The sequence below is a fragment of the Salmo salar genome, chromosome 09 (assembly GCF_965601325.2).
Source record: "Salmo salar chromosome 09, fSalSal1, whole genome shotgun sequence".
Taxonomy (NCBI): domain Eukaryota; kingdom Metazoa; phylum Chordata; class Actinopteri; order Salmoniformes; family Salmonidae; genus Salmo; species Salmo salar.
In genome coordinates, this window is record NC_138299.1 from 43,490,001 (window position 1) to 43,508,097 (window position 18,097).

Sequence of the window (18,097 nt, forward strand, 5' to 3'; positions counted from 1 at the left end):
CGGCCGGCCGTCACAAGATGCGAGATTTCATCTGGAGAGAGGGGGGAGAAAGAGGTCAAAGCACAGGGTAGGTCAGTGTGAGCAGGACCAGCGGTGTCGTTTGACTTGACAAACGAGGATCGGATGTCATCGACCTTCTTTTCAAAATGGTTGACGAAGTCATCCGCAGAGAGGGAGGAGGGGGGAGGAGGATTCAGGAGGGAGGAGAAGGTGGCAAAGAGCTTCCTAGGGTTAGAGGCAGATGCTTGGAATTTAGAGTGGTAGAAAGTGGCTTTAGCAGCAGAGACAGAAGAGGAAAATGTAGAGAAGAGGGAGTGAAAGGATGCCAGGTCCGCAGGGAGACGAGTTTTCCTCCATTTCCGCTCGGCTGCCCGGAGCCCTGTTCTGTGAGCTCGCAATGAGTCGGCGAGCCACGGAGCAGGAGGGGAGGACCGAGCCGGCCTGGAGGATAGGGGACATAGAGAGTCAAAGGATGCAGAAAGGGAGGAGAGGAGGGTTGAGGAGGCAGAATCAGGAGATAGGTTGGAGAAGGTTTGAGCAGAGGGAAGAGATGATAGAATGGAAGAGGAGAGAGTAGCGGGAGAGAGAGAGCGAAGGTTGCGACGGCGCAATACCATCCGAGTAGGGGCAGAGTGAGAAGTGTTGGAGGAGAGCGAGAGGGAAAAGGATACAAGGTAGTGGTCGGAGACTTGGAGGGGAGTTGCAATGAGATTAGTGGAAGAACAGCATCTAGTAAAGATGAGGTCAAGCGTATTGCCTGCCTTGTGAGTAGGGGGGAAGGTGAGAGGGTGAGGTCAAAAGAGGAGAGGAGTGGAAAGAAGGAGGCAGAGAGGAATGAGTCAAAGGTAGACGTGGGGAGGTTACGAGGTTAAAGTCAATCAGAACTGTGAGAGGTGAGCCATCCTCAGGAAAGGAACTTATCAAGGCGTCAAGCTCATTGATGAACTCTCCAAGGGAACCTGGAGGGCGATAAATGATAAGGATGTTAAGCTTAAAAGGGCTGGTAACTGTGACAGCATGGAATTCAAAGGAGGCGATAGACAGATGGGTCAGGGGAGAAAGAGAGAATGTCCACTTGGGAGAGATGAGGATTCCAGTGCCACCACCCCGCTGGCCAGATGCTCTCGGGGTATGCGAGAACACGTGGGCAGATGAGGAGAGAGCAGTAGGAGTAGCAGTGTTATCTGTGGTAATCCATGTTTCCGTCAGCGCCAAGAAGTCGAGGGACTGGAGGGTAGCACAGCCGGATAAAAAAACGTACCCGATTTAAACTGGTTACTACTCTTGCCCAGAAACGAGAATATGCATATAATTAGGAGATTTGGATAGAAAACACTCTGAAGTTTCTAAAACTGTTTGAATGGTGTCTGTGAGTATAACAGAATTCATATGGCAGGCCAAAACCTGAGAAGATTCCATACAGGAAGTGCCCTGTCTGACAATTTGTTGTCCTTCTGTTGCATCTGTATCGAAAATACAGCATCTGTGCTGTAACATGACACTTTCTAAGACTCCCATTGGCTCTCTAAAGTCGCCAGAAAGTGGAATGGGTTGTCTGCTCTCTGGGCAAAGTACAACAGCTCTATTTGTGAGTGGTCAGCCTTGGGACAGTGAGACTGAGATGCGCATTCACGAGAATTCTCCATTTTTTTCTATCAGCCTTTGAATGAATACAACGTTGCCCAGTTGGAATATTATCGCTATTTTACGAGAAAAATAGCATAAAAATGTATTTTAAACAGCGTTTGACATGCTTCGAAGTACGGTAATGGAATATTTTGACATTTTTTGTCACGAAATGCGCTCGCGCGTCACCCTTCGGATAGTGACCTGAACACACGAACAAAACGGAGCTGTTTGAATATAACTATGGATTATTTGGAACCAAAACAACATTTGTTGTTGAAGTAGAAGGCCTGGGAGTCCATTCTGATGAAGAACAGCAAAGGTAATCCAATTTTCCTAATAGTAATTCTGAGTTTAGTGAGTCCCAAACTTGGTGGGTGTCAAAATAGCTAGCCGTGATGGCCGAGCTATGTACTCAGAATATTGCAAAATGTGCTTTCGCCGAAAAGCTATTTTAAAATCTGACACCGCGATTGCATAAAGGAGTTCTGTATCTATAATTCTTTAAATAATTGTTATGTATTTTGTGAATGTTTATCATGAGTAATTTAGTAAATTAATCGGAAGTTTTCGGTGGGTATGCTAGTTCTGAACATCACATGATAATGTAAAAAGCTGGTTTTTGATATAAATATGAACTTGATTGAACAAAACATGCATGTATTGTATAACATAATGTCCTAGGAGTGTCATCTGATGAAGATCATCAAAGGTTAGTGCTGCATTTAGCTGTGGTTTTGGTTTTTGTGACATATATGCTTGCTTTGAAAATGGCTGTGTGATTATTTTTGGCAGGGTACTCTCCTGATATAATCTAATGTTTTGCTTTCGCTGTAAAGCCTTTTTGAAATCGGACATTGTGGTTAGATTAACGAGAGTCTTGTCTTTAAAATGGTGTAAAATAGTCATATGTTTGAGAAATTGAAGTTATAGCATTGAAGTTATTTGTATTTCGCGCCACGCGATTCCACTGGCTGTTGACTAGGGTGGGATGCAAGTTAAACCACTTGAGTGTTGCTTTAGCAGTATGCTTAGGGTCATTGTCTTGCTGGAAAGTGAACTTCCATCCCAGTCTCAAATCTCAGGAAGACTGAAACAGGTTTCCCTCAAAAATTTTCCTGTATTTAGTGCCATCCATCATTCCTTCAATTCTGACCAGTTTCCCAGTCCCTGCCAATGAAGAACATCCCCACAGCATGATGTTGCCACCACCATGCTTTACGGAGTGAAGTTCTCGGATGGAGTTCTCGGGGTGAGGAGAGGTGTGGGGTTTGCGACAGAGAGCATTTTCCTTGATGGCAAAAAAAGCTACATTTTTGTCTCATCTGACCAGAGTAGCTTCTTCCATATGTTTGGGGAGTCTCCCATAAGCCTTTTGGTGAACACCAAATGGGTTTGCTTTTATTTCTGGCCACTCTTCCGTAGAGCCCAGCTCTGTGGAGTGTATGGCTTAAAGTGGTCCTATGGACAGATACTCCAATCTCTGCTGTGGAGCTTTGCAGCTCCTTCAGGGTTATCTTTGGTCTCTTTATTTCCTCTCTGATTAATGGCCTCCTTGCCTGGTCCGTGAGTTTTGGTGGGCGGCCCTCTCTTGGCAGGTTTGTTGTGGTGCCATATTCTTAAAAAAAATGTACTAATGGATTTAATGGTGCTCCGTGGGATGTTCAAAGTTTTGGATATTTTTTTATAACCCAACTCTGATCTGTACTTCTCCACAGCTTTGTCCCTGACCTGTTTGGAGAGCACCTTGGTCTTCATGGTGCTGCTTGCTTGGTGGTGCACCTTGCTTAGTGGTGTTGTAGACTGTGGCCTTTCAGAACAGGTGTATATATACTGAGATCATGTGACAGATCATGTGACACTTAGATTGCACACAGGTGGACGTTATTTAACTAATTATGTGACTTCTGAAGGTAATTGGTTGCACCAAATCTTATTTAGGGGCTTCATAGCAAAAGGGGTGAATACATATGCATGCACCACTTTGATGTTTTTGCTTTTTTGAATTTTTTAAAGAACTTATTTTATTCAATTTATCAAAAAAAAATATATACAATTTTGACTATTTTGTGTATGTCCTATTACATGAAATTCAAATAGAAATACATTTAAATGACAGGTTGTAATGCATCAAAATTGTCACGGTTGTCGTAGGAAGGAGCGGACCAAAGTGCAGCGTGTGTGTCATTCCACATTTTATTTTCACTGTGAAACTGTTCAATACATATAAATAAACTGAATAACAAAACAACAAACTGTGACGCAGAGGTGAAACATACACTAACAAAAAGACAATCTCCCACAAACCCAGGTGGGAAAAACCCCTACTTCAGTATGATCTCCAATTAGAGACAACGAGGACCAGCTGCCTCTAATTGGAGATCATCCCAAACAAAACCCAACATAGAAATACAAAACGAGAACATGGCAACATAGAAAAACTAAACTAGAAAACCCCTGTCACGCCCTGACCTACTCTACCAAGGAAAATAACAGCTTTCTATGGTCAGGACGTGACAAAAATAGTTAAAACACCAAGGGGGATGAATACTTTTGCAAGGCACTGTACGTGCTTTCATTTAATACCATTTATTTTCCAGGGATTGAACGTTAGGTAGCAGAACAGAAGGCAAGGGCAGATTAGCCACTTGTCACCTGATCCTCACAAGGCATCCTGATCTCTATCCGTGAAAGCTACGTTTCCTTTTCCAGCGAATCACGGGGATCTGGGCCTGGTAGGGTGTCCGTAATATATCCCTCACGTCCGACTCATTGAATCAGAACTCCTCGTCCAATTTGAGGTGACTAATCCCAGTTCTGATATCCAGAAGCTCTTTTCGGTCATAAGAGACAGTAGCAGCAACATTATGTAAAAAACAAGTTACAAACAACGCGAAAAAACAAACAAAATAGTATGGTTGGTTAAGAACTGACAAGACGGCAGCCCTCCCTTCTGGCACCATCTTGGCGCCGGACACTTGGATTATTTGTCATTTCACTGCAACAATTAGGACAATTTTGTGTATGTTCATTACGTGAAGTCCAAATAAAAATCTATTTAAATTACAGGTTGAAATGCAACAAAATTGGAAAAATGCCAAGTGGGATGAACACTTTTACAAGGCAGAGTACACAAACAAAAAGTGTGCAGATAAAATTGGCAAAAAACACACACATTTCTTTCCACAGGGCCATGGGGTTAGACAGGGATGCAGCTTAAGCCCCACCCTCTTTAACATATATATCAACACATTTTTGAGAGCACTAGAACTGTCTACAGCACCCGGCCTCACCCTACTAGAATCTGAAGTAAAATGTCAACTGTTTGTTGACTATCTGGTGCTTCTGTCCCCTACCAAGGATAATCTACAGCAGCACCTAGATCTTCTGCACAGATTCTGTCAGACCTGGGCCATGACAGTACATCTCATTCAGACAAAAATAATTGTGTTCTAAGAAAGGTCCAGTTGCCAGGACCACAAATACAAATTCCATTTAGACACTGTTGCCCTAGAGAACACAAAAAATTATACATACTTCAGCCTAAAGCTCTGAACGATCTGAGAGACAAGGCAAGAAGGGCCTTCTATGCCATCAAAAAGAACATACATTTTGACATACCAATTAGGATCTGACTAAAAATACTTGAATCAGCTATAGAACCAATTTCCCTTTATGGTTGTGAGGTCTGTGGTCTGCTCACCAACCAATAATACAAGAAATGAGACAACAGCATACTGAGAATCTGCATGCAGAATTCTGCAAAAATATCCTAAGTGTACAATGTAAAACACCAAATAATGCATGCACAATGAATTAGGCCGATACCTGCTAATTATCAAAATCCAGAAAAGAGCCTTTAAATTCTACAACCTCCTAAAAGGAAGCGATTCCCAGTCCTTCCAATACAAAGCCATCACCTACAGAGAGATGAACCTGGAGAAGAGTCCCCTAAGCAAGCTGGACATGGGGCTCTGTTCACAAACACAAACAGACCCCACAGAACCCCAGGACAGCAACAAGATTAGACCCAACCAAACCATGAGGAAACAAAAAGATAATTACTTGACACATCTGAAAGAATTAACAAAAAAACAGAGCAAACTAGAATGCTATTTGTCCCTAAACAAAGAAAAAACAGTGGCAGAATAGCTGACCACTGTGACTGACCCAAAATGAAGGAAAGCTTTGACTATGTACAGACTCAGTGAGCATATCCTTACTATTGAGAAAAGCCGCCGTAGGCAGACCTGTCTGTCAAGAGAAGATGGGCTATGTGCACACTGCCCACAAAATAAGGTTGAAACTGAGCTGCACTTTCTAACCTCCTGCAAAATGTATGACCATATTTGAGACACATATTTCCCTCAGATTACACAGGCCCACAAAGAATTTCAAACTCCCCTATCTATTGGGTGGAATACCACAGTGTGCCATCACAGCAGCAAGATGTGTGACCTGTTGCCACAAGAAAAGGGAAACCAGTGGAGCGCCAACACCATAGTAAATACAACCTTTATTTAACTGTATTTATTTTCCTTGTTGTACTTTAACTATTTGCACATAATATGACATTGGAAATGTCATTATTCCTTTGGAGTGTAATGTTTACTGTTCATTTTTTAATTTTTTATTTCACTTTTGTTTATTATCACTTGCTTTGGCATATTTCCCATGCCAATAAAGCCCTTGAATTGAAATTGAACATATATATATGGCAGAGAGAGAGAGAGAGAGAGCGAGAGAGAGAGAGAGAGAGAGCGAGAGAGAGAGAGAGAGAGAGAGAGAGAGAGAGAGAGAGAGAGAGAGAACTAACAAACTGCCTAAGCCCTGAGTCCCAATCCCATATATTACAAACATATTTAAACAGCCCAGTATGATTTATGTTTGGCTCCGTTAAAGGGAAAGCCGCTCTAATTGTCTTTGTAGGCTGGCTGAGTTGTGTGTTCCACCATGTCAACTTAATACATGAGAGAGCGAGAAATTTAAATACCCTTAGGTAAGCTCTCTAACAGACAACCCAACTATACAGTAGATATTAGTACTCCACATAAAGGCAGAACGGTAGAAAGGCAGAACGGTAGAAAGGCAGGACGGTAGAAAGGCAGGATGGTAGAAAGGCAGGACGGTAGAAAGGCAGAACGGTAGAAAGGCAGGACGGTAGAAAGGTAGGAAGACAGAAAGGCAGGAAGACAGAAAGGCAGGAAGACAGAAAGGCAGCACTATGGATTCTGACAGTTGATGAGTATATCTGAGGGCCAAAAGCTACAAAGAATAAAACAATACAATCTCTCAGGGATTCTACTGACGACAGTATAGAAATTCACAGCTTCATTATTCATAGGGCGAGAAAAAACAGAGAGAATGTGTGAGTATGTGTGAGCCTGTGCGTGTGTGTGTGGGTAGATTTGTAACTAGGCATCCGTGTGTGTGTGTGTGTGTGTGTCTGTGTGTGTCTGTGTGTGTGTGTGTGTGTGTGTGTGTGTGGTGTGTGTGTGTGTGTGTGTGTGTGTGTGTGTGTAGATTTGTAACTAGGCATCCGGGGGGGGGGTGTGTGTGTGTGTGTGTGTGTGTGTGTGTGTGTGTGTGTGTGTGTGTGTGTGTGTGTGTGTGTGTGTGTGTGTGTGTGTGTGTGTGTGTGTGTGTGTTTTTGTTTAACTATCCTTGTGGGTACCAGAAGTCCTCACAAGGACAGTAAAACAAGGAAAACTCTGACAAGTTGGACATTTTGCCCATCCCCAGTAGGAAAAATGCTGTTTTAGGGTTAGAATAAAGGATAGGGTTAAGGGTTACATTTAGTGTTGAGAGTTAGGGTTAGAGGTTACGTTTAGGGTTGAGAGTTAGGGTTAGAGGTTACATTTAGGGTTGAGAGTTAAGATTAGAGGTTACATTTAGGGTTGAGCATTAGGGTTAAGGTTTACATTTAGGGTTGAGAGTTAGGGTTAGAGGTTACATTTAGGGTTGAGAGTTAGGGTTAGAGGTTACATTTAGGGTTGAGAGTTAGGGTTAGGGGTTACATTTAGGGTTGAGAGTTAGGGTTAGAGGTTACATTTAGGGTTGAGCGTTAGGGTTAGGGGTTACATTTAGGTTTGAGAGTTAGGGTTAGAGGTTACATTTAGGGTTGAGAGTTAAGATTAGAGTTTACATTTACGGTTGAGAGTTAGGGTTAAGGTTACATTTAGGGTTGAGAGTTAGGGTTAGAGGTTACATTTAGGGTTGAGAGTTAGGGTTAGAGGTTACATTTAGGGTTGAGAGTTAGGGTTAGGGGTTACATTTAGGGTTGAGAGTTAGGGTTAGGGGTTACATTTAGGGTTGAGAGTTAGGGTTAGGGGTTACATTTAGGGTTGAGAGTTAGGGTTAGGGGTTACATTTAGGGTTGAGAGTTAGGGCTTGGTATAGTTTTAGTGTTAGGGGTTTGGGGTTATGGTTAAGTTAAGGATTAAGGTTAGACGTAGGGTTAGGGGTTATGGTTAAGTTAAGGGTTAAGTTAAGGGTTAAGATTAGATGTAGGGTTAGAGGTTATGGAAAATTAGATTTTGGATGGGAATCAATTATACAAGGATAGCAATACACATAATGTGGCTCCCGAGTAGTGCAGCGGTCTAAGGCACTGCATCTCAGTGCAAGAGGTGTCACTACAGTCCTTGGTTCGAATGCAGGCTGTATCACATCTGGCTGTGATTGGGAGTCCCATAGGGCGGCACACAATTGGCTCAGCATCGTCCGGGTTTGGCCAGGGTAGGCTGTCATTGTACATAAGAATTTGTTCTTAACCGATTTGCCTAGTTAAATAAAGGTTAAATAAAATTAAAAAAATACAAAACTGTGTTGTGTGTGTGTGTGTGTGTGTGTGTGTGTGTGTGTGTGTGTGTGTGTGTGTGTGTGTGTGTGTGTGTGTGTGTGTCTGAGTGGTAGCACTCATCTGTTAATGCTGATCCTATCTCATCATGCTAGATCTGCATCATTTTCCCCCATGTCTTGGCAATGACTTCAAACACACATGAACATTTTGCTATGTTGCACATACATATACAGAGTATTCTGGAAGTATTCAGGCCCCTTGAGAGAGGAGGATAGAGAGAGGAGGACAGAGGTAGAGAGAAAGGAGGACAGAGAGAGAGAGAGAGAGAGAGGAGGACGGAGAGGAGGACAGAGAGAAAGAGGACAGAGAGAAATGAGGACAGAGAGAAATGAGGACAGAGAGAAAGGAGGACAGAGAAAGAGGAGGACAATGAGAAAGGAGGACAGTGAGAAAGGAGGACAGAGAGAGAGAGAGAGGATGACAGAGAGAGAGGAGGACAGAGAGAAAGGAGGAGGACAGAAACAGAGACAGAGAAAAGAGAGGTAAAAATTAGATCTAGAACAAGAGATAGAACAACAGATAAAGAAAGGGACATATAAAAATAACAAGGAACAAAGCAAGAGAATATTGTAACTTACGATGTGGAGCATGAGATAGTCTCCAAGACCCGGAGCGCTGTCTATCCGGACCAGGATGCCGTCCTTTAGGGAGGTACTAAACCCTACGGTCAGCCTGTCTGTACGCGTGCTGGGCCTCTCGTTGGCTGGCCACTTGAACGTGATGAGGCCTCCTCCTTTCCCAAATATATAGGTGGTCCCAGCTGAGGAGAAGGAGAGAGAGAGAGAAGATGAGCGGAAAGACTTACACCAGATGGGGATGATTCCAAGCAAAGTAAAAGTAGGATAATGTTAAGCCCACCAAAGTATTTTATTGGAATATGGTGTTGATTATTGGTGTTTTGTTATGTGTTTTTCTGTTGTTATTCTGTTGTTGTTCTGTTGTTATTCTGGTGGTGTTCTCTTGTAGTTCTGTTGTAGTTATGTCATTATTCTGTTGTTGTTCTGTTGTTGTTCTGGTGTTCTGTTGTAGTTCTGTTGTAGTTATGTCATTATTCTGTTGTTGTTCTGTTGTTGTTCTGGTGTTCTGTTGTAGTTCTGTTGTAGTTATGTCATTATTCTGTTGTTGTTCTGGTGTTGTTCTGTTGTAGTTCTGTTGTAGTTATGTGATTATTCTGTTGTTATTCTGGTGTTGTTCTGTTGTAGTTATGTCATTATTCTGTTGTTGTTCTGGTGTTGTTCTGTTGTAGTTCTGTTGTAGTTATGTGATTATTCTGTTGTTGTTCTGTTGTTATTCTGGTGGTGTTCTCTTGTAGTTCTGTTGTAGTTATGTCATTATTCTGTTGTTGTTCTGTTGTTGTTCTGGTGTTCTGTTGTAGTTCTGTTGTAGTTATGTGATTATTCTGTTGTTGTTCTGTTGTTATTCTGGTGGTGTTCTCTTGTAGTTCTGTTGTAGTTATGTCATTATTCTGTTGTTGTTCTGTTGTTGTTCTGGTGTTCTGTTGTAGTTCTGTTGTAGTTATGTCATTATTCTGTTGTTGTTCTGGTGTTGTTCTGTTGTAGTTCTGTTGTAGTTATGTGATTATTCTGTTGTTATTCTGGTGTTGTTCTGGTGTTGTTCTGTTGTAGTTCTGTTGTAGTTATGTGATTATTCTGTTGTTGTTCTGTTGTTATTCTGGTGGTGTTCTCTTGTAGTTCTGTTGTAGTTATGTCATTATTCTGTTGTTGTTCTGTTGTTGTTCTGGTGTTCTGTTGTAGTTCTGTTGTAGTTATGTCATTATTCTGTTGTTGTTCTGGTGTTGTTCTGTTGTAGTTCTGTTGTAGTTCTGTTGTAGTTATGTCATTATTCTGTTGTTGTTCTGGTGTTGTTCTGTTGTAGTTCTGTTGTAGTTATGTGATTATTCTGTTGTTATTCTGGTGTTGTTCTGTTGTAGTTATGTCATTATCTGTTGTTGTTCTGTTGTAGTTCTGTTGTTGTTCTGTTGTTGTTCTGTTGTTGTGTGTGTTTGCCTTGTCTGTGTTGTTCTGTGTTTGTGTAAAGAAACAAAAATTACGATTCCCATAATGTTTGTTGAAGAGATATTATTTGCATGCAAACACACTAGCACTGCCTTCAAATGTCCTCCTCAAGATACAGCACAACACTGTAAACACTAGCACTGACTTCAAATGTCCTCTTCAAGATACAGCACAACACTGTAAACACTAGCACTGCCTTCAAATGTCCTCCTCAAGATACAGCACAACACTGTAAACACTAGCACTGCCTTCAAATGTCTTCCTCAAGATACAGCACAACACTGTAAACACTAGCACTGACTTCAAATGTCCTCCTCAAGATACAGCACAACACTGTAAACACTAGCACTGCCTTCAAATGGCCTCCTCAAGATACAGCACAATACTGTAAACACTAGCACTGACTTCAAATGTCCTCTTCAAGATACAGCACAACACTGTAAACACTAGCACTGACTTCAAATGTCCTCTTCAAGATACAGCACAACACTGTAAACACTAGCACTGACTTCAAATGTCCTCTTCAAGATACAGCACAACACTGTAAACACTAGCACTGACTTCAAATGTCCTCCTCAAGATACAGCACAACACTGTAAACACTAGCACTGACTTCAAATGTCCTCCTCAAGATACAGCACAACACTGTAAACACTAGCACTGACTTCAAATGTCCTCCTCAAGATACAGCACAACACTGTAAACACTAGCACTGCCTTCAAATGTCCTCCTCAAGATACAGCACAACACTGTAAACACTAGCACTGACTTCAAATGTCCTCCTCAAGATACAGCACAACACTGTAAACACTAGCACTGCCTTCAAATGTCCTCCTCAAGATACAGCACAACACTGTAAACACTAGCACTGCCTTCAAATGTCCTCCTCAAGATACAGCACAACACTGTAAACACTAGCACTGACTTCGAATGTCCTCCTCAGGTTTCGGGGGCCAAGTAGGCCAAAGACTTTGAAAACAAATCTGTTTTTATTTTCTACAGTAAGTCATCTAGAGAAGCCTCACCTGTCCCAAGTTTCACAAGAGGTTTTTGAACAACTGCTGTTTTCACCTGGGTCAGAAAAGTCGTAATTCAGCAGCTGGTTTGCTTTAGCCCAGCCTCCATGGGAAAAACTGTGACCTATACAAGTTAAATATAACTCCCTCCAAAAGGGATTAGCTATACAGATTTTGACGAATGAATTCTCCAGTTCACATGTATTATAGCTGAGAAGATCGCAGGAGGACGTCTTTTGAAAAATCAAAGCCGTACTCCTCCGAAAAACACACAGACAGACTCCGTTTCTGTCGTTTTAGAGAAGTTAAATAGTCATTGTGAGAGAGACATCTTATTGGCATGACTTGTGTTTGAGTGAACATATGTGCAGTATAGCTTGCTTATGGTGAAATATGCACTTTGTGTGTGTGTGTGTTTTTTTATTTAACTAGGCAGTTAAGTACAAATTCTTATTTTCAATGACGCAAAGGAACAGTGAAATATGCACTTTGTGTGTGTTTTTTTATTTGACCTTTATTTAACTAGGCAAGTCAGTTAAGAACAAATTCTTATTTTCAATGACGGCCTAGGAACAGTGAGTTAACTGCCTTGTTCAGGGGTAGAACAACAGATTTGTACCTTGTCAGCTCAGAGATTTGAACTTGCAACCTTTCGGTTACTAGTCCAACACTCTAACCACTAGGCTACCCTGCCGCTACCCTGTGTGTGTGTGTGTGTGTGTGTGTGTGCGTGTTTGTGTGTGCGTGTGTGTGTGCATATGCGTGTTTTTGTGTGTTTGTGTGTGTGAGTGTGTGCGTGTGCGCATGCATGCATGTGCGCGTGCGTGGGGGTGTGTGTGTGTGTGTGTGTATGTGCAGAAATGGGCAAAAAAACAAAGATCAATTTATAAAAATAACCTAGTAAATACTTATATTTTGAAATGTATTTAATTAAAAATACATGTATAATGTATTTTAAAATACAGAAATACATTTGCAAAGCAGCCCAACCCAAAACAGCAACAACATTATCAGTAGCGGTTACAGAGACGGTCTACTTTCTATGGCTGTGATAGCTTAGTTGAATGCACTAACTGTAAGTCACTCTGGAAAGTACTTTAGAATTAAAGTATTTGTTACAAAATACAGTCCCGAGTAACACACATTACTAAATACTCCATAGTATTTAAGTACATACACAACACAAATATTGCAAATACATGTAACAGATATACTACCAATCACTGCATACATGCATGTGTGTGTGGTGTGGTGTGTGTGTGTGCGTGCGTGTCTGTGTGTGTGTGTGTTACTGTGTGGTGTGTGTCTGTGTGGTGAAAGGCTATAACCAAGCAAGCTCTTCCTCTACCTCTTCCTCTCTAGTTGTGTTACTGTGTGGTGAAAGACTATAACCAAGCTAGCTCTTCCTCTACCTCTTCCTCTCTAGTTGTGTTACTGTGTGGTGAAAGGCTATAACCAAGCTAGCTCTTCCTCTACCTCTTCCTCTCTAGTTGTGTTACTGTGTGGTGAAAGGCTATAACCAAGCTAGCTCTTCCTCTACCTCTTCCTCTCTAGTTGTGTTACTGTGTGGTGAAAGGCTATAACCAAGCTAGCTCTTCCTCTACTTCTTCCTCTCTAGTTGTGTTACTGTGTGGTGAAAGGCTATAACCAAGCTAGCTCTACCTCTGCTCTTCATCTCTAGTTGTGTGTTTGGGGGAACTTGTGACTCTCAGTGGGACCAACACCCAGACAACCTTTCTCTCTCTCTCTCCACTCACCCTCTGGTAAACATTCATATCACATTTACATTCATGACCCAGCACTTGCACTTCAGATAGGACTGCAGGGTATAAACTATGCAGGGTACAGATAGGACTGCAGGGTATAAACTATGCAGGGTACAGATAGGACTGCAGGGTTTAAACTATGCAGGGTACAGATAGGACTGCAGGGTATGAACTATGCAGGGTACAGATACTGTAGGACTGCAGGGTATGAACTATGCAGGGTACAGATACTGTAGGACTGCAGGGTATAAACTATGCAGGGTACAGATAGGACTGCAGGGTATAAACTATGCAGGGTACAGATAGGACTGCAGGGTATGAACTATGCAGGGTACAGATACTGCAGGACTGCAGGGTATGACCTATGCAGGGTACAGATACTGCAGGACTGCAGGGTATGAACTATGCAGGGTACAGATACTGTAGGACTGCAGGGTATAAACTATGCAGGGTACAGATATGACTGCAGGGTATAAACTATGCAGGGTACAGATACTGCAGGACTGCAGGGTATAAACTATGCAGGGTACAGATAGATCTGCAGGGTATAAACTATGCAGGGTACAGATACTGCAGGACTGCAGGGTACAGATACTGTAGGACTGCAGGGTATAAACTACGCAGGGTACAGATAGGACTGCAGGGTATAAACTATGCAGGGTACAGATAGGACTGCAGGTTATAAACTATGCAAGGTACAGATACTGTAGGACTGCAGGGTATGACCTATGCAGGGTACAGATAGGACTGCAGGGTATAAACTATGCAGGGTACAGATAGGACTGCAGGGTATGATATATGCAGGGTACAGATAGGACTGCAGGGTATAAACTATGCAGGGTACAGATAGGACTGCAGGGTATGAACTATGCAGGGTACAGATACTGCAGGACTGCAGGGTATGACCTATGCAGGGTACAGATACTGCAGGACTGCAGGGTATGAACTATGCAGGGTACAGATACTGTAGGACTGCAGGGTATAAACTATGCAGGGTACAGATATGACTGCAGGTTATAAACTATGCAGGGTACAGATACTGCAGGACTGCAGGGTATAAACTATGCAGGGTACAGATAGATCTGCAGGGTATAAACTATGCAGGGTACAGATACTGCAGGACTGCAGGGTACAGATACTGTAGGACTGCAGGGTATAAACTACGCAGGGTACAGATAGGACTGCAGGGTATAAACTATGCAGGGTACAGATAGGACTGCAGGTTATAAACTATGCAAGGTACAGATACTGTAGGACTGCAGGGTATGACCTATGCAGGGTACAGATAGCACTGCAGGGTATAAACTATGCAGGGTACAGATAGGACTGCAGGGTATGATATATGCAGGGTACAGATAGGACTGCAGGGTATGAACTATGCAGGGTACAGATAGGCCTGCAGGGTACAAACTATGCAGGGTACAGATAGGACTGCAGGGTATAAACTATGCAGGGTACAGATAGGACTGCAGGGTATAAACTATGCAGGGTACAGATAGGACTGCAGGTTATAAACTATGCAGGGTACAGATAGGACTGCAGGGTATAAACTATGCAGGGTACAGATAGGACTGCAGGGTATAAACTATGCAGGGTACAGATAGGACTGCAGGGTATAAACTATGCAGGGTACAGATACTGTAGGACTGCAGGGTATAAACTATGCAGGGTACAGATAGGACTGCAGGGTATAAACTATGCAGGGTACATATAGGACTGCAGGGTATAAACTATGCAGGGTACAGATAGGACTGCAGGGTATAAACTATGCAGGGTACAGATAGGACTGCAGGGTATAAACTATGCAGGGTACAGATAGGACTGCAGGTTATAAACTATGCAGGGTACAGATTAGGACTGCAGGGTATAAACTATGCAGGGTACAGATAGGACTGCAGGGTATGAACTATGCAGGGTACAGATACTGCAGGACTGCAGGGTATGACCTATGCAGGGTACAGATACTGCAGGACTGCAGGGTATGAACTATGCAGGGTACAGATACTGTAGGACTGCAGGGTATAAACTATGCAGGGTACAGATATGACTGCAGGTTATAAACTATGCAGGGTACAGATACTGCAGGACTGCAGGGTATAAACTATGCAGGGTACAGATAGATCTGCAGGGTATAAACTATGCAGGGTACAGATACTGCAGGACTGCAGGGTACAGATACTGTAGGACTGCAGGGTATAAACTACGCAGGGTACAGATAGGACTGCAGGGTATAAACTATGCAGGGTACAGATAGGACTGCAGGTTATAAACTATGCAAGGTACAGATACTGTAGGACTGCAGGGTATGACCTATGCAGGGTACAGATAGCACTGCAGGGTATAAACTATGCAGGGTACAGATAGGACTGCAGGGTATGATATATGCAGGGTACAGATAGGACTGCAGGGTATGAACTATGCAGGGTACAGATAGGCCTGCAGGGTACAAACTATGCAGGGTACAGATAGGACTGCAGGGTATAAACTATGCAGGGTACAGATAGGACTGCAGGGTATAAACTATGCAGGGTACAGATAGGACTGCAGGTTATAAACTATGCAGGGTACAGATAGGACTGCAGGGTATAAACTATGCAGGGTACAGATAGGACTGCAGGGTATAAACTATGCAGGGTACAGATAGGACTGCAGGGTATAAACTATGCAGGGTACAGATACTGTAGGACTGCAGGGTATAAACTATGCAGGGTACAGATAGGACTGCAGGGTATAAACTATGCAGGGTACATATAGGACTGCAGGGTATAAACTATGCAGGGTACAGATAGGACTGCAGGGTATAAACTATGCAGGGTACAGATAGGACTGCAGGGTATAAACTATGCAGGGTACAGATAGGACTGCAGGTTATAAACTATGCAGGGTACAGATTAGGACTGCAGGGTATAAACTATGCAGGGTACATATAGGAATGCAGGGTATAAACTATGCAGGGTACAGATAGGACTGCAGGGTATAAACTATGCAGGGTACACATACTGTAGGAGTGCAGGGTATAAACTATGCAGGGTACAGATAGGACTGCAGGGTATAAACTATGCAGGGTACAGATAGGACTGCAGGGTATAAACTATGCAGGGTACAGATAGGACTGCAGGGTATAAACTATGCAGGGTACAGATAGGACTGCAGGGTGTAAATTATGCAGGGTACAGATACGATTTACAAAGTAGCAATGCATCAGAATGCACAGTAAATGCATAACCCTGGATTGGAGTTTCAAGCAGATCACTGATAACTTCTCACAGTCCATCATAATCCCAAATGCTCCTTCAATACACTGTCGATGGTCTTATTATATTTACTGATGGTTAAAGAAGCAACATCAGGCATACCTCAGTTCTTCTCTTCCCATTGGGAGATTTGGTTGCCCTGTGATACTGAATAATGTATGCAGTCATTACTCAGTGAATTAATGAATGAAGATCCCTTTGGCTTGGGGTGTGCCCTTGCAGCCTTGTTCAGAGGCACTTCAGAGGGATAACAGAAAACAATTGACATTTCCGGCTGCAAAAGAAGAAAGAGAAACCGTTTGATGGAAACAAGATGTTAAACTTTGAGACATGGCGGTAACCACATATCCTCCGTATATGATGGCATGAGTAGTTTGATAAAACAATGTGGTGGAATTTTTTTCTCTCAAGCACAACAAGGTGACTGCTTCATTTCAGATCAAGATCAGCGTGTGTAAGGTACAGTTTTAATAGAACAGAGACAGACAAACAGACAGACAGAGAGAGAGAGAAAGAGAAAGAGAAATAGAGACAAATCTGTCGTTCTGCCCCTGAACAACGCAGTTAACCCACTGTTCCTAGGTCGTCATTGAAAATAAGAATTTGTTCTTAACTGACTTGCCTAGTTAAATAAAGGTAAAATAAACGTAATTTTTATTGTTTATTTCACTTTTGTATATTATCTACCTCACTTGCTTTGGCAATGTTAACACGTGTTTCCCATGCCAATATAGCCCCTTGAACAGATTGATCAGTGACAGGTCAAGAAATAATAAAAAGGCTGTTGCCTATATCCCATTAAGACAAACAACACAGCCCTAAGACAAAACAACACTGCCCTAAGACAAAACAGCACTGCCCTAAGACAAAACAGCACTGCCCTAGGACAAAACAGCACTTCCCTAAGACAAAACAACACTGCCCTAAGACAAAACAGCACTGCCCTAAGACAAAACAGCACTGCCCTAAGACAAAACAGCACGGCCCTAAGACAACACAGCACCGCCCTAAGACAACACAACCCCGCCCTAAGACAAAACAACACCGACCTAAGACAATACAGCACTAAGACAAAACAGCATGGCCCTAAGACAACACAGCACCGCCCTAAAACAACACAACACTGCCCTAAGACAAAACAACACCGCCCTAAGACAACACAGCACCGCCCTAAGACAAAACAATACCGCCCTAAGACAACACAGCACCGCCCTAAAACAACACAACACTGCCCTAAGACAAAACAACACCGCCCTAAGACAACACAGCACCGCCCTAAGACAAAACAATACCGCCCTAAGACAACACAGCACTGCCCTAAGACAACACAACAGAGGCCTAAGACAAAACAACACTGCCCTAAGACAAACCAGCACCGCCCTAAGACAAACCAGCACTGGCCTAAGACAAACCAGCACTGCCCTAAGACAAAACAACACTGCCCTAAGACAATTCAGCATGGCCCTAAGACAACACAACACTGCCCTAAGACAAAACAACACCATCCTAAGAGAAACCAGCACTGCCCTAAGACAATTCAGCATGGCCCTAAGACAAA

The 18,097-nt window shown here is 42.7% G+C and overlaps 1 protein-coding gene across 2 annotated transcripts in view; it reads right to left on the reverse strand.

The window, feature by feature from the left end:
* The window catches only part of LOC106611370 (neurexin-3a), a 914,099-nt gene that overhangs the window by 160,677 nt on the left and 735,325 nt on the right, over positions 1 to 18,097 (reverse strand). For both annotated transcript variants that reach the window (XM_045723685.2, XM_082955793.1), the window contains one exon: positions 9,067 to 9,248. In XM_045723685.2, coding sequence (XP_045579641.2) covers positions 9,067 to 9,248 — 182 coding nt within the window. The remainder of the gene's footprint in view (positions 1 to 9,066; positions 9,249 to 18,097) is intronic.